Below are 22,986 nucleotides of genomic sequence, written 5' to 3' on the forward strand. Positions count from 1 at the left end.
CAATGCGAAAATTGAATTTCAGTTTATTGTTTTCTGCTGCTTGTTCTTGTTCGACCATTTTCCATTTTCCATTTTCTATTTTCCTTTTTTTTTCTGGCCATTTTGCTTTACGATTAACTGTTAAATGCAGCCGACTTTTCGCCGTTTTGTGGCTGCAAGTCAACGACTTTTCCATGTGTGTTGTTTGGCTTTCTTGTTATTTTTTATGCAGTTTACAAGAACATGGCGAAAACCGGCTGGCTGCCAAATTGAACGGAAATATTTACTGCTACGTTCGTTAAAATAAAAAAATAAAAACGCTCTAGAGATTTATATTCTTATGAGAAACTTCGGCGGATTACGATGAACTCGCTTGAGATTTTAAGTAAGCTTAAGTATCCATCTTTCGTCTTTTTAAGGGAATATTTGTTTGTGAAGGTATAACTAAAATCGTAGTATAAAATAAAGTGTAATGAAAATACATTTTTATGTATGTATTACAGTAAACTTTTTCTAACAATGTGCTGTCTTGTTGATTAACTCTTAGGCTGTCTCGTCTCTCTTCCATCAAAAAATGATTGCATACATGTAGGCTGCGTTTATTTTAACACTAACAAAACACTAGGAACTACTTATTCGCGCACAGCGATCTTTCTCTGTCTCTGTCTCTTCGCTGTCGCTCTCTCGCTCGCTCCCGCCGCCGCCAGCTGTTCGTCCAGAGGCGCAGCACCAGGGGGCTTTGGCTGACCTGACTGACCGTGCTCGACGACATGCGCCCCACCCCGCTCAGCCAGTTGGCCTGTCGCCTCGGCACGTACGGCTGCTGGGGGGCGGTGCGGAAGTAGAAGCTCCCCTGCGCACGCCTCTGCGAATGGATCCCGAAGCGCGCCTTCCGGTTGCCATCGCAATATCCGGCGGCGAACTGCCGGTAGCTGCCGCACTCGTAGCCCACGAACGGGTACTCGGGATCCATCGATTGCCGGAAGAAGATCGCAGCCGCCGAGTGACTGCAGGAAACGGGATCTGCCGAATGATAATGGATTGTAAGAGCTATCAGTAATGTATCTACGGGCTATCTTTGAAATAATCCCATGATATAGATGGCTATGACTTACTGGTATTTTGCATGTCGCGCAGATTGGCGAACATCTTGCAGTTCGTTTGAGGCGCCCTGCCTCCGTTGGGATAGAAATCGGCGTGGCCGCACTTCAGACTGGTGCCCAAGGAGCCGCCGGAAGTGTGAAGTACCTGGACGAACTGCGCATCTCCTGGATCCAAGCGGTACTTGGGCGCCACCTCGGCGGGCAGCGAGAACAGCGGTCCAGCGGGATCCAAGCCAATGATCTGCTCCACCTGACCCTCCAGCACCGCGCCCGCGTATCCAGCGGCATGGGCACCCAAGCTGTAGCCCGCCAAGGTCACGTTGCGCCGATGAAAGTGATTGGGACGCAGCTCCTCCAGGGCCATGATGATTCCAGCCACCGTTAAGCCCACATCGAAAATGGACATGGAGGCGGACTTGTAGTCGTTCTGCGACAGGTTTCCCCAGTCCACAACGCACACATTGTAATTGGAGTCGAATAGGGTCCAAGCTGGGAATAAGAACCGAAATTCGAATGATATCCGTATTATCTATTATGTGGAGGATACATACTTAGCAGTAATTCTTGCACCCAATCCTTGCTGCCCTGATCATTCCAGCCGTGCAAAAATAGGGCCAACTTTTTGTTAGGATCGAGGCGACGAAATCCTCGAAGGTCTCCAAGCTGCAGATTGAAATGCACTTCGTTGCCAAAATCCTTAGCTGATCTGGAAAAAAGTGTCAGTTTTCAGTTATAAATATTCATTTGTCATAGAAACTCCACTATAACTCGACTTTTTAATATTGCTTAAATTTGAAATCGAAGAACAAGTGAAAAATGCCGAATACAAAACCTAAACCCACTTACATGGTGCGACACTCGAAGACGATGCCATGATTGAGATGGGCACGTTCCAGGCTATTCCGGAGCATGGTCTCCTGGAGATAGCGGAAGGCCTTCATCATGGGACTCCAGCGGTGGAAAGCCTCGATCCTCGGCACATCGCCGAGCAGGCAGAGCAGGCAGCCAAGGAGCAGAAGGTGGTTCACGTGACCGGGCATGCGGTTAAAGGGTCATGCACCACCGAAAACACCACACACACACACACACACACTCACTGTCACTGAGCAGCACCAGAAAAAAAATAGAGGAGCGAAGAATTGGGGGAGTAATCCGAGATCTCAAGACGGAAGACACGCTCTTCTGGACCGAATGGTTTGCCCCGTGGCTGGCTACTGAAGAACCCGACTCGCTTGTAACTCCAAAAGACCCGTGAAGACGATGATCATCATGCTGCTGATGATCGTGATGGAAAAGTACACTGGGGAAAATCATAAGCGAGTCCAGCATTGTTCTGAAGAATGCTAGAAGCAATATTCAAAAGATAAGATATAAATTTGTATATAGTATTAATTTCTTAAATATATGAATTTTATTATGGGATGAAGTATTGTATCACACCACATGAATTTCCCATATTTTCGCGCAGTGCATGTGATGCTGATGACCCTGCTCTCCGAGAGCTCTAAACATCTTTGGCGTTCTTGGCCGCGTGTTTGCACAAGTGAAAGTACAAAAAAGCTTGTAACGACTTTTTGACTTCGATTTCGATTTCTTTCGACTGGGAATTCGGCTTTGGGTTTTCGGTGTTTGGTATTTGGTATTCGGTACTCGGCACTTCACTGATCTTGACATAGAAGCCAGCAAACGGTAGCCACGAATTTCTGACTTGTCACGGCTGTTGTTTATGGTTTATAGTTTACTTTGTCAGCTGAGCAAACCGCACAGCATCGAAATCGATAATAAAACCGAAAGACAAGGCGGCGCATTCAGGCCTCATCTCGGATCGAATAGGTTAATTTTAGTGCAGCCATAAACTTCAGAGGGAGTTGATCTGGGCACACGCTTTCTCGATGCAGTGAGAGAAATGGATGTAATCCTAAGCACCATATACTAATATATCATATACGTAAAGACCCGTTAACATACTTTAAAACTATGCTCTTAATTATTTTCTGATGTTTTCATTTTTAAGCTATTTGATTGCGAATCGATTTTTTCCAGTGCCTTTACGACAACCCAAATGGCGGAGAACTTACAAACTTTTTTTGTATGTCGCGCTCATAAAATATGTTCAGCTCACAAGAGATAAACCATAATATAATCCCGCCCTCTGACGCCCTTCGCCATCCGTATTATTTTTATCTTTTTGGCCGAGCTTTCTAACCAATATGTGTTAAACGAAAGCAAAGAGAGAATAACGCTAATGATGCGCAAGTAAAGTGCCAAACGAATTTCGTTGTCTTCGCCCCATTGTTTTTCATCTTAATCTTGGGAGAGCCCCAAAGCTTCGTCTTCAAATCGTCCACTATCTCCATTTCTACTTCCCCTCTTTCTTCTGGCTTTGTTTTGGCGATTTCTGCTTTTGGCAGTCGATCGATTTGCATATCTATCTGTAGCTTCTTTCTGCTGTCCACCTGTATTTCTGTTTATCTGGCCTCAATGTCAACTTTATGTTCAACACTATCAATCCGGCCGAAAAAAATATGGTAAAGACGTGCAGATTGGAATGTATCTCGAGCTTGAATGATAAATGCCCAAAATGAAAGCTAAACAATGATCAATGCTAAAATGAATGAAAGAAGAAAAGAACTCTGGACATTAGGTCTTGAAGAAAATGTATTTTATTTTCTGTTGAAGTTGAAGAGACAATAAAAGACTTTAAATGTTAAAAAAAATATTCAAACTACGGATATTGTAATAAAATGCATAGAGTTTGTATGCATGAATTTAATTTGGTTCTTGGTGAAGTGGGACAATCGCTTTTCCGATTAAATATTCATGAATGATCAAAAGTTTTTTGTCCGCCCCCAAATGTTCGCTGAATTTTCCCAGCCATTTTCTTCGGCTTTCCTTTCATGCACTTTGGAGTTTTGCTCTCCTTTGTTTTGGCCATTTTCTTCATGTGGCTCTATCATTAAGGCAGAGTGCGGCTTAATTGTTGCCGCAGACAATGGCTGGATATTGTTATGAGAGGGGGGGGGGGGGGGGGGGGGGGGGGGGGGGGGGGCCAAAGGGGCTAGGATGCCCCAAAAAGGCGCCCTCAGCCGCCTGCTTCGCCCACAGTTGCGTTGCCTATTAAGCAGCATCATAATAATAATGTGTAACAACAAGAGCAACAACAACAGCTGCTGGCAATAACTTTTGCATACGTATGTGTGGCCGAGCTTATGTGTGAGTGTTTGGGGACGCATTAAAAGCAATTTCCACAATTTTCGTATTGTTTACTTAATTAATTCTGCACAAAGATTTTCATTTGCAACTGTGTGCGAGTATGTGGTGCTCGCAGATGTTTTGTGGTTATTACAGCAAGCCAACAACTCTCGTTCAGCACCCCCGATACACACACCACACCGCCCACCACCCACCCCCCCCCACCCACCACCCACCATCCAGCACCCGTCACCTCAGCTCCTATCACACCCTTCATCCAATATCCATTCGGGCAGACAAAACGCGTAATGAGTTTATAACATTTAATGAATCCACAGCCAACGCCGCAGCACAATGCGGCGTATGCGTAATGCGACCGACTCTTAGCGAGGCGACAGCTTAAAGGCTCCTTAAAGTATGCAACAAGTCGTCGACGAGTGGGGATAATTACGGGGTATTTCCCGGGATTTTAATTAGATTAAGTTCATGCAGCAGACTTGCTGTAGCATAACCATTAGCTAGCCAGGGCTCACCATTTTCATTTAGGGTATTTTAATAAAATTATAAATTCAATTGCAGCGGCTAGAAATTCGGGAATATTTGGTAGTACTGCCAGTGGTTAGAAAATTGTGTTCGAAGAGGTTTAAAGAAAGTTCTTAAAAAATATCTAAAAGGAATAGGAATACTGTTCTTTATTATAAACAAACATCTGCTGCTCCATTTTCATTTTGCCTCGCCACGCCTTCTTTCTTTATATTTTTTCCATTTTCAGGCTTAAAATAAAGCGAGTTCAAAGTGCTCGGCGTAACCATGTGAGTGGTAGTGGAGTTTGGCTCCTGTTTTTCTATTTTCCCGGCTTCAGTTTTCAGTCGTTTCAGGCGCAGGCGATGGTGTGGGCGTGGCAGCAGCATTGACTTTCGATTTGTTGTTGTTATCTTCCGCGAAGGGAAACTATTTTACCGCTCAATTGATTTTGCAATTTATTTGCGCGCATTATGCGAAGGATGGGAGTTGGGGAGGGTGGGGGGTCTGTCTTTATAGACGCCACGATAGATGTTGATACTCACACGTGTCCCGGGCCTTGAGAACGGAGCAAGGAGCACGGGAGGTTATTGGTGGCATTTTCAATTCTATTTACTCCCAATAATCATCATCAATGTCAGTTTCGCCAGCACTAAAATGAAAATAAAAACAAGCCAGGCAAACAATTTTTGTTTTCCTCCCAAGTACTCGATACTCGATACTTGACTAGCTCCCAAAACAACAACAACAACAACAGCAAAACGTCAACAGGATCATGGCCAGAAGCCGACAGCAACAATAATGGAGCGCAGAAGGAGACAGCAGGCGGGCTAAAGAAAGAGAGGGGGCGACATCGAAACGCATTGGGACTTGATGTTTATATCGATTGCTGGCAATTTCGTGAATTACAACAGACAAACACTACTGCCGCGTGACAGGGACGGCTATATTCGGTGGAAAGAGACCAAAATATGTGGGCCGAAAGAGAGGGGCGCACTTGAGACACGTCGTCAGCGACGTGAGCATGTTGCTGTAGTTTTTATGCCAGTCCCGTCGTTTTTTTGTTTTACTGTTGCCGTTGTAAACACTGCGAAAATTGTATGGTTAAGTTTAAGCTCCTAGTTTACTTCACATTTAGGGTAAATGCTTTTTGGCTATTCATGTTTTAGTTAAATTGGTGTGTGTCATGTTCATTAACATAATTCCTGTTTAATATATCCCTTACGATTTAGATTACCCCATTTTTCTTCAGTGTAATTGTTGTTGTCGCTGTGTTGCCATGTCGCTGGCGTTTGTTGAATCGCTGGAGTGGCGGCGGCTGGGAGGACAAGTAGTGTCGGGGTCACCAATTCAGCAGTCACCAGTCGCAGTCGCAGTCACAGTTCCCACCTCCCCCTTTTACAGCTAGCACCCACGGCGCTGTCACACACAAACGCGCACACACACACACCCGCACGGCGGAGTCATGAACGACAACGTAGCGAGAAGGTAATCACAATATGCCAAAGTTCAGGCGACAAAACTGTTGGAAGGGAAAGTACCTTGAATAAACACTTATCGCATTTCTTGAAGTTCTGATTCTTAACTGATTAAAGGTTTTAATCATTTAGTGCTGTGGCTACAAATGTTGCAAATGCAACTACAAATTTTCTTTTAAGCCTTTCTGACATTTCATTTTTGACCAACACCTTTTCTGAAAATTTTCCCTTTTAAAAACCGAATTGTTTTCCAGCACTTTATTCGCCTGTTGTCAAATTCCGCAGCTGTGTTGCGATTTTCCACGCCTGATGCCTTGCTACTTGACTCTGCTCCAGTTCCTCGCTATCCCCTTCCTCGCCTTTATCAGTCTCCTCATTTCATTCTGTCCTGTTCCGCCATGTTCACCCATTCACCTCACACACACACACACACATGCAGGCTGGCATGCACTCGGAGACAAAACTAAAACAACGAATTACGTTAAATCAGTTTTTATACCCTGAAAGAGGGCTGCTTAAACATTCGAAGTAATGTAACGTACGTCTAATATTAAGCATATCACAAGCTGAAAATTTAGAATGGTTTCGCTGGAAAGTTTGAGTAATTCTGCTTTATTTAATGCAAAGGATTTTATAGAGATTATCCTTTTGATATTGCCTTCTTATGTAAAACGTAGGATTTATCGCATTTATTAAGCCCGAGATCTCCTCAAGTTTAATTGAATAGCCGTGGGAAAAATCCACCTACTCAAAGGGTATTCAATGGCTGACCATATTGTGCGTTAGCTGTTATTGTCGCTGTTCCCTTCGCTGAATTGTCTGAATTGCCGGAGGTCCTTTATCCTGCCACCCATTCGTTTTTTACGCTGACGCAGGAGTGTGTTGCATACTTTTCGGCTGGCATTTGTTTTTATGCGCAGTGCGCACGTTTCACGTTGCCCGCTATGTGCTTGATTGAAGTTTGTCTCAGCTTCCTCCTTACACAGCACCGCCCCCTTTCGCCAAGCCCCACACCCCCCCCCCCCCCCCCCCCCCCCCCTCGAGTATTATGTTTTTAAAGCTGGCGAATATATTGAAATACATTTCGCGACGCCGGTTCAAGTGGCAGCCAAAAATTATGATCGCTTACATCATAAAGAGTATTTTGCACGTAGGGTGGGGAATTCGAAAAGGGGATTTTGGAGATTGGTGGCAGCTTAGCGACAAATCCGCTTGTCGGGCGCACAAATACAAATAGAAATACGAGATACAAATACATTCGCATGCGGACGCGATGGCACAACAACTACAAATAAAAATTAACAACAACGAGTAAGCAGCTCACGCGCTAAGCACGCATAATTTGCACAAAATAACAAACAAACTTCAGCGCACAAGCACACATAACATGCTTAAAAATAGATTACAATGGTATAAAGTTAACAATGCGATTCGCCCACACGGACCACGCCCCCTGCTACCACCACCTCCCTTACATAAGCCAACAAAGGGGCGGGAGTGGGGCGGCGAATAAATTCACTCGCGGGTCGCAGCGCTAAAAACGCAAACAAAAATTTGCAGCTTTCTATCGCATAAATAAAGTTTAAAATAAAGTGCGAATGAAGAAGAATGAAGCGGGGTGGGGGGTAAAAGGAAGGCGAACAACCGCAAAGTTCACACGCAAAGACGTGGGCCACGCCCCCTTTCCACACCCACACACACGCAAACAGAGGCACACAGATACCAGAGAACATACACACACACACACACAAGCAAACGTCATTTAAAAGTTATTTGGACGCTAGTTGGTGTTTATGTAAAAGTAGCTCTCGACCTGCCCGAGGCCAAAAAATCCTGGCACAAGCGAAGGGAAATTCGTTTGGGGGGAAAATGGTGGATATTAAGATGGGAGGAGTGTAAAAACGGGAGAGCGGTAGGCGAAAATTACAAGTTAAAAAAAGGAGAGAGAAGTATTAGCGGTTGCATGAAAAAATAAACCAAGGCCCAAGTAGAAGGCAACTTGTGCTTTGGTGTTCTGTTTAAACAAACTCAAACCAACACGTATGCACAAAAAGCAGCCAACACCTATACATACACCCACAAGCACAAACACACAATCACTCACACAGCGGCACGCGAATGAGCACGCACATACAATGAACTAAACGCTACGTGCTGATTACTGTTAACGCAAGGATTTTCTTCACTCACACACACGCACACACACACACACACGCCAGTGCAGTTAAAGGACAGCATCAGAGGCAACAAAGCAATTTGCAGAGAAGAAAGGGAGAAAAGCAAGGATCATACCCTATGATCAATCAAGACTTAGGATCATGCACTGAGGAAAAGATATATATTTTAAATAATTTAATAAGAAATTTACTAATATATGTAAATGCTATATATTGATGTATACCGAAATTTTTAAATTTAAGCTTTATAAGGTTGATAATTAAACAAGAGCCTTAGAATTTAAGTAAATTTTATACTATAAAGACATTAATATATTATTTATCCTTAACTAAAGCTACATTTAAACTTCAATAAGTTCGATTTCACCCTCTTCTACACACCAGAAATGTACAGGGAATGTGAAAAAGGCGTCGCCAGAAATTACTGCAGGTCCTTATTGTTAGTTTAGTAGTTGTTTGCCAAGCATTTCACACGCGACACACGCAAAACACCCAAACAAACGCAAACAAACAAGCAACACACACAAGCATACAAAGGAGTGCAAGCACACACACTTACGCCGCACAACACACACACACAGGCGGACAGCTCTTAACAAAATATTTAGCATGTGAGTAAATTTTACCTGGCAAAGCAACCTTTTGGTGAATTTGAAAATTTGAAATATCAACAGAAGGACAGGCAAACAAAGCGTGCAAGCGGCCAACTAAAAAGAGTTGTGTTGCCCATTTTTGTTAGTCAAGAAAAATATTTATTTGTAATATATAATAATATTTAAGTGCTTAGCACACACAGTGCAAAGTGTAGATTTTATTAGACAAGTCGCAAATTATCTGTGCGAGATGACAAAATGAAAATGAAATGAAATGAATGCAAACAGATGTGCGAGCCTATTGGGCAAACACGCGTATGAATGCCGATGTATGTGTGTATGTAAACATATCTAGGCAGGGAGTCTCCTCTGTTTCTGCTTCTATCAATACATAATGGCACTTGAAATCACTTAAATTAGCCTTCAGACAGCCGACTGCTCTTCGTGCTGTCCCTAATAATACGGCTTATAAATCAGACACACAAAAGGACACAGTGAACACACGTGCTGTGTGTTTGCCTTTTGATGTTTTGGCATTTAATATGTCACATTTTGGCGCCTGGACGAGGCCATAAGATTGGCCCCGGCCCCCATAAAGGGGTGGTCGACATTAATTGGTAATTTGATACAATTTGCATTGCTTAGTTGCGGAATTATTTTAATTGGGTGTAATTCTACGGACGCATTGATGGCCCAGACCGCAGGCCAATAGTCTAACGAGCCGTCTGCTGTGTGGGCATCCCGTATTCAATATATGCTACATTGTATCCATGTGGAGCTCCAGCCAGCACCCCGACCCCGAAAAACAGCCTGCTTTCGATGTCCTAACGTCCTTAATGTGGTCAACAGAACAGCTGTTTGGTCCAGTTGGTTACGTTGGCCCATCAGTGGTCCTCTGTGTCTGAGAATCTAGATAGCTTTATGTGTACAACCCCAATTTTGCAGCTGTGAAGCGGAAATGTTGTCTCGAATTTTCCTTCATCTCGAAGATGTCATGGAAACGCCGTTTACCTGCCCCTTTCATGTGAGCATATTTCAGGATATCTTATATCTTTAAATTCTAAAAATTGTAACTTTGATCTTATTAATACGACGTTAAAGTGGTTAAAATTACAACAAATTTTCCCAATTTTGGTCATCAAATAATGAGTATTTCTGCCACAACTTTAAAAATAATTGTCTGAATATGAAATGCCATATCTCGTTGTGTTCGTAATTAAATTTCAAATCAAACTGTGTTCAAAAAGGCAAATTCTATTTTTTGGTCATTTTTTGCAAATTTTGATGATGTTACCCCTTACAAAAAATGCAAAAATTCACCCAAAAATTAATTTTCCTAAATTCTTCAAAAAGTGATAGGGATCGTTAGCATTGGTAATTAGCTGCTCAAAACATTTATCCTTTTTTATATATGAGCATTTTTAGCCAAGTTATGAAGAAAATTCCATTCGTAAATATCGAATTTTACGAATTGCAGAATTTTCGTCATCAAATAATCCGTTTTTTTTGGCACAATTTAAAAAATAATTGTCCAAATCGGGAAACAGCCATCTTCATATAAGGCTTTGTAATATTATACATTTTCATAGCATGGAAAAATGAATAGCATTGTCTACTTTTAGGACATCTTCAATTTAGATCTCTTTCCCACACACTAGCCGTCCCTTTTATTTTCGGTTTTGTCCGATGTTGTCGCCGTTGTTGCTGCGCCGACAAGCCAGCAATTAGCTGTCATTTAGTGTCCAGAGTCCTGAGACCTTGCAGCTATTCAGCGACAATCGACATCGAGCCTCACCACTCAATTGGTCCTTTCTTGTCACGCTGCAATTGACGCTTTGGGGCGACATTGGCACACCGAAAGTCAGATGGGCAACAATGAAGGCCTGTTTTCAAAACCCCCACCCGATATTTGCCACCCACTTGGTAGCGCCAATTTCCTATTTGCACCCCTCTTCCATTAATGCGCCAAAGGCCATTGACAGGCATTTAAAAAGAGGAGCCTGTGGATTCGTGAAATCCGGCGTGCCGCACTTCGCCATTTCCACCAGCTGCTCTTGTATCTGCACGTAAAAAATGGATATGAATACCAAGATATCAACAATGTCATACGACCCGGTTAGTAATTCTGATCAAGAAAATATATATGTACATTAACCCTTCAAAAAATATATATTTCTGATCTTTTACCTGTTACATACTTATCGTCGAATGTAGTATGCAATTTTACTCGTTCGTTTTCTCTGTGTGCGTGTCTGGTTCCACGTATCTGTATCTTTGTATCTGTGTATCTTCGTGTCTTCGTATCTGTGTATCTGTATCTGTCTATCTGTAACTGAATCTGCATTTGAATGGCAGACATTGCTGCGGCACTGATTGATTGATTGACTGCATGATTTATTGGCTATTTAGTTGCGGCAGCAGAAAATTAGCTACATAAACCAAATTCTAAATGTGCGTTTATTTGTGTGTGTAATTGGGTGTGCGCCTGTGTGTATCCGTGTACTTGTGTTTGTGTCTTTTGGCACTTAACAAACTTTTGCGTAGGCAAAGTTTACCCAAATGCGGGAAAAGGGTGGGCTTCCACGGGAAAAGGGGGCGGTCCACTCTAAACAAGCAATTGCAACTCATTAAGCGTTGACTCTGCCGCAACGTCAAAGTTTTTGCAGGTAACCAACACACCGAGGGCAGTTCAATGGGTTTTCAGAAAGACTGTTCCATGGCTCTGTAGTTTTTCATATTTAACTACGTAATACCAATAAACGACTGCTTTCATAGACATATTGTCCGCTTATTTCGGTTAAGTTGCCAATTAAGTAAAATACTTCGTATGCATATAGGCAACACATCAAACAACTCACCTCTTTCAGGTCTAGACAACAAAAACCTAACGTTTTTCTGAACAAAATCAGCAACAGCAAATACAACAGGCAAGCTCATCCTATTTTTCCCTGATTTTTTGTATTTCCTTTCTTTTCCCCTCCCCAGTAGAAGCACAAAACAAACTTTCCTGCTCTTCTAGTGGTATCCATCCCTTTTTTCTCCACATTTTCCCACAACTCTACGGTCTTTTTCCCTCGATTGTTGTGTAATTTGCACCTATCGATGCTTGGAAGTTTGCCGAATCGAAAACGTTAGAAAAAAGAACTTTTTTAATGAAATGCCGAATGATATGGGGGCTCCTTTGCTCTTTGCCATTCTGGGCTAGCCGATTGGATTGCCCATCTATCTGGCGTTGCACTGGAAAAAAAGTGCACAATTTAACTATTTGTATCTTATCTTAAATAGTAGGGTTTATATTATCATTAATAAATACTAATGATATTATACTATAGTATGGTTTTGAATTAAAGAATAGTAAATTCTACCTATAAAATTTTCAAAATTATTTAATAATAAATTACTTAAAATGCATTGTTATTGTTCTTAGTGTCCTTTATTCATTTTCCTGCTGTTGGTTCGATTGCTGGCAATGTTTTTCTTTTGCCAATAGACTTCACATTAAATTTCACTAATAAAGCAAACAATGCGTGGCATGCAGGGGGATGAATGGCAGCGGGGGGATGGCAAGGTGAGCGGCAGATGAGAAATTGTTAGGGGGACCGTCGCGTTGAGAGGGGGTAGGGGGGGGGGGGGGGGGGGGCAGCTTCTTCTGTCAGTGGCAGTCGCCTGAAATGGCGAGGCAAACGTGCAACACTCATACGTCATGTTGGACGAGACTGAGACGCGAGTGAGTGAAGGCGAGAGGGAGATAGAGACATAGATAGTGAAGGGGGGGGGTCTGGGAAAATGGTTGGGAAAATGGCGGGGAAAAAGCGGGGGACAATGGCGAGGGGCGTCAACAGAGCAGCAGCGAAACACGCACAATGTAATGGCATTTTTATGTTGCATCACGTACTGGTCATAAGTCATGTTTAGAGCACTGACTGCTGCTGCTGCTCCCCCACATCGCCTCCTGCTCCCACATTTTCCACCCACATTTTCCACCACCCCCTGAAACTCAAATGAACTGTAGCTAAATTGGCCCTGTCCTGGTGAAAATGTCCAACTGTCAGTCAGACGGCGGCGGCAGCTTAAACGGATATTACAAGGTGTTGGCCAAACATTGACTGTACATGAGCTTAAAGCTAAATTAACTAACTAACAGTGGAAATCAGTGAGGAGTGGGGGGGGTGGGGGAGAGGGGTGGCAAAACACCGGTGGCCCGGAGGTCTGGGAAATTGGCCCTGTTCTCTGGACTTAAATTCTGCTTAAGCGGCTTTGTTGACCAACAAAACAAAGCGCGACAGTTTGTGGTGGCTGAAACTGAAGGCGCTAGCTTGGTGAAAAATGGGCGTAGGAAAGGGGGTGTGAAGTTGCTGTCATAAACAGTAGATATCTCCAGGAAATAAAAAGTGGTACTTAAACATTTAAAATTATAGTTTTAGTGAGTTTAAGAAAATGTAGTAATTAACAATTTAACTGTATTATAAAACATAAGTTCATATCTTACGGGTTTTATACCAACACTCCGATATACTATATAACACCTATTATTACAGAGATTTTATCCCTCCTTCTAGGCCATAAGCAGCTTACAGCTCCATCAGCTATTTTTCTACAACACGATTTCAGCCAGCAATTTGTATGCGCTGAACTTCAGCGATAACTTTAACTTGGCCAGAAAGATGCCAGCCAGATATCCATAGTTTTCATGGCCAGCCCATATAGTTGGTCCTTCATCAATTTAGCCGGGTTACAGGCACTTGGCCCTTCTCCACGGCATAACCATTAAAGACAGCAGACATTCAGGGCCATAACATAATGTTGCCCCTACCGAAAACGCCCGAATTCCGCCCACCGACAGAGTTTTGATTTATTTGCCCCGGCATTTAGATACAAAAGCCGCGAGGCGTGAATGGCGGGGAGCTGACAAACAATTTCGCTGGCCGTTGATGAGATGGGTGGTGGCTACTACTCCTTTCCGCCTTCCGGAGGCTGTGGGGCGTGGCCTGGAGTACACTGAATACGAAATCGTAAAATACACGGCTCCGCATCTTCTAAGGCAATTGGCAGCGAGGGGCGATAAATAATTTCAATGCTGCGGTCGCTTCTTTCATAATTCCAAAGGGCTTTGATCAAACGTCAGGGCCTAAGCCTATTGGGCCACGCCCACCCAGAAAGCGTAACAGGCACGCCTACGACTTGAACTTCGACCTCTTGGTTGAGGGGTCTTCACATTGCCACTTTGACTGCGAATACTTTTCTGGTCTTTATGATTTACGTAGAAGGCTTTGTGTTTGGGGCACACTACGATTTTGTTCGGTTTCTTGTTTTTAATAGAATGTTTTAATTAAGACACCATTCTTATATTCTAAATATTTATAGAATAATTCAGGAACTTTCAATGCAAATATGGGAATTCGAAATAGACATAAACTTATAAAAAGACTGAAAAATATAATTTTATGTACACTTAAGCACTGCAACTTGTAGATCATTTTTTAGCTAAATAAAATTTTATATTTTTAAAATTTATTTCTATTTGCTTGAGACCCAACTATTTGGTCAATTGGAGAGCTCCCACTCCTTGAAGTCCTTTTCTTTATCCGTTTTCCATTTTCCGGGTAGGTGTGTTTTCTGGGCCTTTGTCTGGCCCAAAAGTCTCGAACTTGAGCTTCGTTTCGTGGCGCGCTGATTAATGAATTTGATAAAAAGAGTTTTCCACATGGCCAAAGAGATTCCCGCACATTTTCCTAATTAACATGAGCTGCTGCCATAATGAATATATATATATATATATATGTATGCATATATATATACGCATTTTCCGGCCACATTTTCATTATGGCTTTCGATGATTTGTGCGCGCCGATAAGCGCACCTTGGCAAAAAGCCAAGTTATGAGCTTCACCCAGCTATTGATTCCAGATGAAGTCGCTGTTTGTGCTACTCCTCTTCTTTTTTAATTAATTAAGTGGTTAGACGGGGAGGAAAGAGGGCAAGGAGCGAAAGGATCTGGGGAAAATGGCTAGCTCAGCCGGAAATAAAATGGAAAAAGGGCTTAAAGATAGCCGGACAAATGCTGCTACAACTCCCAGGCAACTCCTTCTGATCAAGTGGGCCCCAGGGACTCGTAAACATGGCCAACACACACATTGAAACACACACATACACACACAAACGCATCTACCAGCAGACAGTACGTGAGGTGTCGCCCATTTTTGAGTCGAGCCAAAAACTTTTTCACGCAGCATAATTTTTTCTCGCCCCGCTCGCTTTTCTTTTATTTGCGCCCCCGCAGGCTGTGGCATGTGCGAAATGTAACACTTGTGTGGGGGGTGGGGAAATGCTCTGGGAAAGCGGGAAAAGCGTCTGCCGGCCAAGCAACCGCAGGACAAAACGCTCTCGAAGGACAAACGCCCGATAAAGCTGACAGTGAATAATTCAGGCAACTCGCAAATGAATGCGGATGAAGCGTATACATTTCAACTGCACTGTGAATGCATTCACCGCTGGAAATTCCTCGCCCAGCTGCTTACGAATGCATTCGCTGATCGGTGTTTTGGGTACTCCAAACATAAATGGTAAATCAACGGGGCAAATTTAGATGCAGTGCAACTTATTTGCATACCTTCTCAATATAACCTTAAATAAACAAATAAATGGGATATAATTCGAGTTTACCTATAAGTCACTTTGTGCAATTATTACTACGTTGCTTAGGTATGATAACGTTTTCTTATTTATTTGTGCTATGCTACCCTTACCCATCAATCGATTCCCTTAATCACTAATCCCCATATTTATTAACTTTAAACAGCACAAAAAACAAGGGCGAAAAAAACACTCATGGAGACGTGCAAATTGCGATTGACGTGAATGGCTATTTGGAATGATTGCCCCATGGGTTTTTCTCGGCAATTTGCATATGCTCAGACACGCACTCACATTCCATTCCATTCCGATCGGAGAACGGAGAATGGACTGCCTTTGGGGGAATCCCCTGGCCGAATGAATCGAATCCCCACTTGGACGATGGCCTTAGTCCTGCATTTGCACGTGTCTTGGACATAAAATTCGATGCCCCCCTTTGCTTTTCCACTTTTCCGCTCTTCCGCTTTTCCAGCTGATTCAGCAAACGAAAGTCCGATTGGAGGCGAGCGTCATTTGCAGCAATTGCAGAATGTATCTTTCGGATGCGAATGTATCTTTTGTGCCCGTTTATGCCCCCAGTAATTGTTATGAACTTCATTCCGGATCGTTGGCATGTGTGTGCGCGTGCTTGGATTTCTGAGGGAAGTGTTTTCTTTTTTTTCTGGGTGAGGTGGGCGTTTTTCGGGGATGGGGTAGATGTTTGCAAAAGGGGGCCTTTCAGCAAATTGCTTTGATAATTGTTAACATCTCATGCGCGGCAACTTAAGTTGTCTCCCTTGAATCGCCCTTCCCCCTGGACTACTCCACATCATTTCGGGTGGGCGGTGGTGGCAATCTGGGCGTGGCACTTTACACGGCAACTTGTTATTTTGTGGTTGACTAATTGCATGTGTGCGCCCAAGGAGTCCCAGGCTAAAGCCATAGTTTCCAGTAAGAATGGCGGTGAAAGGGGTTGCAAAGGGGTTAAAGGGGTTGAAAAGGGAGCGAAATAGGACAAAGGAGGTGCGGGGCTTTGGTCACTGCAGAACATGGCAACATGAGCAGCAGGATCAGAGTCAGACCCCAAACCAGGAGCCACTTGCTCAGTGCCGACACGAGATTTATGCTGCCAGTGATATGCCCAAACAGCAGGCAGGATGTGCACTGAAAGAAAACCAGCTGATTTTATAGCATGTAATAGTAGATAATCATATTAGGAACCTGGTGTCCATAATACCATTTTCAAGCTACTGAACTAAGCATATGTATATCCACCGGTTTTTTAAAGTAACTTGCTAGTTTAAAGGGCTTCGTAATTTAAAATGTTTAGTATCGAAACTATTTCATGTGCCCACTTAACATCTTTTCTTGATATCACTTGTTCTATTACTTTTCTCTCAGTGTTCACCGGTTTTCAGGGTCCTTCCGAAAATCCAATGAGCTTTTCAGCAACCGAGAACTAAATCAACGGCATCCCAGTGTTGGCTCCAATTCGGGGGGCGGGCTGCGGATGAGGATGGGGGAGTGGCACTTCCTGGTTGGGCCGGTGAGCAGACAGTGCGTATGCGTGATGCTCGGGCCTGGAGTCTGGGACTCTAAAATATACTTTGCCTGCACCGGGTTATGGTTTTTGCGGTTGCATTTTGCAATTTTGCAAATGATAAAGTGATCCAGGCGAAGGCAACATGGCAGAAACGCCCAACCACCTAAACACCCAGCCCATCCACCCATTTTTGGTGGGTGTCAGCGGCAATGGTTCAAGTGGTCACAGCATGACCACCGCCCAAAGATGAATGAGCCATTGGCCACAATGCAATGGAAACTGTTGCTACACGACTGCCGTTGAAGCCGTTGCTGTGTTCAGGCGACAGTCGCGGGAGCAGGAGGAGATTTCTGCTCCGTTTCCGTTAGAGGAGTGGGTGGTGCAGTGGGTGGTGCAGTGGGTGGTCAGAGGGCTTGATGGGTCGTGCAGAGCGGGCACAAACACCGCACATAAAACAATCAGCCGGCGACCACAGGCTGACACGAAACGCCGGAAGGAGCTGCAAAATGAAGTCACAGCACCAGGAACCAGGCACAAAGTCCGAATCATGAAAGGAGTTCCACACTAGGCCACTGAAAAGAGCTTGGACGAGGACAAGGACCAGGAGCAGGAGCAGGAGCAGAAGAGGGAGGATTCTTCTTTCCATGGACAAAGCGGCGGCACAATTCATACATGAGTGCGTTCATTTGCCGGCCTTCTAATCAGTTTATTTCCCGTCGGGGGAAAGTAATTGGAAGTTGTTGCACTCAATTACAGTTAATGTGCAATGAGCATCGGCTCACGCACAGCGAGTGCTCACTGTAATGCGATTGAGTGCGAAAAGTGCACTAAAATCAACATAATTAATTGGCCGATAACAATTGGCATAAAAGGCACGGCATCACGATTGATGTCATATTAACATAATTTATTTGGCGATAGTAAACTTCATAAAGGGTCATAATGGGTTAATAGCTTTATATAGTGTTATTATGTTATTCAATTGAGTACAATTAGCATAAATAATTAGCTAAAGAGAGTGGCTTAAAGCAGATGTGCAAAATGTGGAAAACTCAAATTATAAGCAAGAGGGAACGCTAAAATCGAGTGCCCCGACTATCAGATACCCGTTACTCAGCTGGTTGGAGCTACTTAGTTATGCAAGCAACAAAAATTCAGAAACAAGTAAGAGACAAGTTTTTTGGTGTCAATGTTACATTAATTTAATTTGCATTTCGTGTTTACACAGGCTTTCGTTGAGTCAATTACATAAAAAAAACAGTGGGGCAAATAAAAACACGTTTGTTCTTTCGTTCCGGAAAAGAATCAGGAGAATGAGGAGCTCTACAACTTGCTCTTGACCTGGCGCAGGATGGGGAACTTGTCGTGGCCAGTGCAGCCGCCGCGGAAGTCGTCGAAGCTTAGATCGACAACGGCGATGCCGCCGAGTCCTTCGCGCTTAACGTACTCCGCCTTGATGGCCGCCGTATCGGGATCCTCGTAGCCCACCCAGACTCCATTTTCACCACTGTCGTCGGCGGAGCGGTAGGCATAGCTTCCAAAGCGCTTGGTCGGATCGCCCACCTTCCGCAGCGGACCATCGGCGCCCTTCAGATGCTGATTGGCGGGATTGGGGAGCTTGGCGCACACCTCTGGCCAGCTAAGAAGTCCGGGGATCTGGGTCTGGGTTCCGGCAGGAGCCACACCATCAGCCTCGGCAACTGGTGGAAGTCCAGTCAGTCCCGAATCCTTGGTCAATTTCCAGGCACGTCCGTAGGTGGCAATGCCCACGTTAATCTTGGCGGCCGGAGCCCGGTTTCCGGTCCAGTATTTCACCTGGTAGTTGACATTGAACTCCGGATTGCGCTCGTTCAGCTCGTAGATCGCTGCCGGGAAGTCGGCCACCTCGTTGTTGCGCTCGGGGGTCTGGAAGTCGTAGGTGTGCAGGTTCACGTAGTCCAAGTTGTTGATAATAGCGGGCACATCGAAGAACACTACACCAGATAAACAAAAAAATATTGAAAATATAATAAATATGCTGGGCAATAATAAAAGCAATGTTTAGCTTAGTCTTTCAAACTAAGCCTATTAAATGAAATGTAATACAATCGAAATTATTTATGTTTACTCACGCGATGAGTTCACATTGGGCAGGACACTGAGACCCAGGATGTAGCCATCGGGACGGAAGGCGTTCTTCAGTTCGCGAACCAGGGCGGTGAAGGCCTCCTTGTGCTCCTCGGCCTTCTCGTCGACGACATGATCACCGCTGAAGATCTTCTTGAATCCCTTCCAGAACTTGCCAATGCTGCCGTGCACCTTCTTCGGCTTGTTCTTGGGGAACTGCCAGCCGAGATCGAGGCCATCGAAGCCGTAGGTCTTCACCAGCGAATGGGCACTGTTGATGAACGGAATCCTGGCATTGCTGCTCTCCAGCAGGGTCAGATACTTGTTGTTCTCCGGGTCCACGGTGTCCTTGTCGCCACCCACGCTGAGCAGGACCTTGAGGGCTGGGTACTTGCGCTTCAATCCCGTCACCTGGCGGAACAGGCTGCTGCCCAGATCCAGGTCCAACTTCTCATTGTTGCTGACCAGCTTGTTGCTCGAGGGATTAATGCCGGCATATCCGTAAACCAGATGGGTGCAGTACTGCAGGGCGGGCTCCAGATCGGTCAGGATCAGCTTGGAGAGGCCTATTTTAGATTATTTTAGAATAAGGAAATTGTGAAATATATTCATGAATGTAAACAGGAAGCGTTGAGTTAATCAATAAAATTAATTGTCCCCGAAAAAGCATGTGTTTAATATTGCCAACACTTCATTTCCGATGAATCCTACACCCTACACTGGCAGCTGAAAACTCGAGTGTGCTAAAATAAGCCCGATTTGCATCATCAATTAGCGCCTTGGAGGTGGCACCTCTGGACATGAATCATCATCGTCGAACACCCGATGCCAATTTCAATTAGTTCAAGTCTGGCGTTTTGTGTGGGCTTTCCTCTCCATATGTAATTTACTCAAATTGGTTGCAAAATATCCCCTCTGATCTTGTGACCCGTTGCCAATTATCAGCGCCGACAAAAAAAGTACACAATTTTATGCTTTTAGCATGTGTCTATGAAAAGTGAAAATCATCTAATTGAATTGAGTCCGCGCAGCTCTCTATCTCTTGGTTTCAAAATACATACGTATATGTACATACGTATATGTACATACATTTTCCTTCCACCGATAACCCCGATTCTTATCAACTATATAGCCAAGAACGAACTAGAAGTGGGACTTACCCTCGCGGACAAAACTGCTGCCGTCGTAGTAACAAAGTAGATGATGAGATCCGGCGGCGGAAATCTGACCAATGGCCAAAGATCCCACCAGAAGGGAGAACAGGGCGTAGAGCTTCATAGCTGTGAATAGGAAAATATATATTTATATAGAAACTGTTAACTGTCGGAAAGTTCCAGAGAAACCACTTTATGTGTGATATTCTAAGATTTTAGGTTATTTTTAAGGCCTGATTCTTATGGAAAACAGCAATATTTTAACATTCTGTGATTCGAAATACAAAAAGTTAGGAACGGAATATTCTTAGAATACTATAAATAGATCGTAGTCTTATTAAGAAGAAGCTGAACAAGCTGTATTCCCACATACAATAAATACATCATTAGAGAATCAAACAAAATGGAATTCTGAGAAGCCCGAAGGTTAAACTGAATCTCGGATTATTAAAAGTGTACATCAAAGAAGTTATAGTTCCAGTTCCAGTTCCAGGCCATAAAGTCTATACAAATTATCACAAGGCACAAAGAACTCAGATCACAGAAAAAAAAGAAACAACGGAATATTAGAGTGACTCTCCACTGACTTGTTGTGCTCGCATTAAAGGTAAAACTGAAACTGTTCGCCGGCGGAGGTGATCCAAACTTTAAGTGAACTCGTTGAGAATACGAAACCGGACAAGACGAAGAGGGCAAAGCGAGAGGCCGATGAGGCTGCGGCAGGAGAGACGGAGAGCGAGGGCAAAGCGAACACAGCGAGAATAAAACTCGGCTTTGGAAATAAGATCGGAGCAAACAGAAGAGAGACAGAGATAGAGAACTTTGGCAAACAAAAACAAAAAAATTAGAGATGTGTGTGGAAAAACAAAAACAAGCCAAGTTAAGCTGCGAAACGAGGGTCGACTCATAAGTACGCATATTGATAAACGATAATGATCTGGACGATGGATGAATTTCAATTGATTTCGAGAGCTTTGAAAACTTTAATCATCGCACAGCAAATAACCTTCACTAATTTTGAGTGAAATATTGTTCTGTATTCTTAGCTCTCCAGTTAATCGCTTTTTACAGATCTATCATTAATTGCATTTAAAGTGGTTAAGTAGTTTCAGGGTGAGTAGAAAGAAAAACATATAATACAGATTTAATGAAGTAATTAATAATCGAAGTTTACTCTAATGGAGGCATCTATTTACTTATTTATATAGGTATGCACTTAAACAAAAGGACACTGCTTAAAGCCTAATCAGTCTCAATAAATTGTAAATATCTACCAGTGTAGCTGACTAATTAAATTAGTTGTAATACATTTATTTGATTTGCCTTAAACTACAATTTATAAGCTGTTCTGTTCGTTTGAATAGCTCGTTATCTCCGATTGAAATCCGTAATTAAATCTAGCTTAGCCGCAAAAATTTCACCAGCGCCACAAAGCCTGGTTGATCTGCTCTCGTTTTTGATTTTCTCTATTAAGTGATTAGCTGTGTGTCATTGTTGTAATGAATTTTTGCTATCAGCTTTTTTGTAATTTGGTTTTTTCGCCACCAGAGCCTGTTTTTAGCCCCGCTCCTCTCCCCCCACCCCTTCCCCTGTTGTGATGTCATCGTTACCGGGAATCGCTCGAGCAATTATACAATCAGGCCAACGCGTCGGGCACTATTAAGCTATATTCACTGTACGTGTGTGTGTAGGTAGATATATCCCCATTAAAGCGACAGCGGCTTTATTTGTTAATTTTTGAATTTTCGATGGAGGATAATTTGCCGAAAAGCGAAATAAAATATCGTACAGCGCATATAAGTCGCAAATTGACAAAGTAAACTCAACTTCCACGATTTCGCCGCCTGGCCTTTGCTCTATTAATTTGTGTAAAAATTGATTTTAATAAATAAACACTAGCTGCATTGTCGCCACCGTTTTCGTTTTCATTTTCGATTTTAATTTTGATTTCGATTTTGATGCTTTAGTTTGGCTCGGTTCTCAAATGTTTACTCATGGCATCGCCTTGCCAATCGGCCGACTTTATCAATTTATGTCAGCGGCCAGTGAGGTCAAACACACACACAGATACAGATACAAGCATATCATACATATATGTAGATGATAGATGGGTCCGATTTGGGTCCGTCTCTAGTCTCATATTTAGTTTTAATTTGCTGCCCCATCGCCCGGCGTTTTCGTTCGAAGGGATTTATTTGCTCGGGGGGATTTCGACTGCTTTTTGGGGCTTGGCTTTTTGGGTTGGGCCTGCTAATGGGTTGAGTGGCTCACTGAATGTCAGCGGCGCTGGGATCGGGCTTATGGCATTGGTTACTCAACGACTCCGCTTTTTTTCCGCATCGCTTTTACACCCATCAAGGGCACTTCAGTTCACGAATGATCCGATCCCCGGGGAATGTTTTATGTGATATATTTAATTTAATCAATTTACATTGCTGGCCCGAGAGTATGCTGCATTTTTGCATCGGAATTTGTCAGAATATATGAAATCGAAAAGCATGTAGTTTAACAAATGCAATGCAATGCT

General features: G+C 43.4%; 2 protein-coding genes across 2 annotated transcripts; both read right to left on the reverse strand.

Annotated features, from left to right (window-relative positions):
* Positions 1 to 562: 562 nt before the first annotated feature.
* Positions 563 to 2,350, reverse strand: LOC6617501 (endothelial lipase). The gene is made up of 4 exons (XM_032726225.1): positions 1,929 to 2,350; positions 1,634 to 1,788; positions 1,095 to 1,571; positions 563 to 1,002 (listed from the first exon to the last, which is right to left on the reverse strand). The coding sequence occupies exons 1-4, from the start codon at positions 2,120 to 2,122 to the stop codon at positions 608 to 610; spliced, it is 1,221 nt and encodes a 406-aa protein (XP_032582116.1). The 5' UTR covers positions 2,123 to 2,350; the 3' UTR covers positions 563 to 607.
* A 16,025-nt stretch (positions 2,351 to 18,375) lies between these two features.
* On the reverse strand, positions 18,376 to 21,136 carry LOC6617502 (chitinase-like protein Idgf4). The gene is made up of 4 exons (XM_002041783.2): positions 21,047 to 21,136; positions 20,466 to 20,585; positions 19,311 to 19,871; positions 18,376 to 19,172 (listed from the first exon to the last, which is right to left on the reverse strand). Exons 2-4 carry the CDS (start codon positions 20,581 to 20,583, stop codon positions 18,523 to 18,525), a joined length of 1,329 nt encoding a protein of 442 aa, XP_002041819.1. The 5' UTR covers positions 20,584 to 20,585; positions 21,047 to 21,136; the 3' UTR covers positions 18,376 to 18,522.
* Between the last annotated feature and the right edge of the window lie 1,850 nt (positions 21,137 to 22,986).

This window comes from Drosophila sechellia, chromosome X (genome assembly GCF_004382195.2).
Source record: "Drosophila sechellia strain sech25 chromosome X, ASM438219v1, whole genome shotgun sequence".
NCBI classification, from domain to species: domain Eukaryota; kingdom Metazoa; phylum Arthropoda; class Insecta; order Diptera; family Drosophilidae; genus Drosophila; species Drosophila sechellia.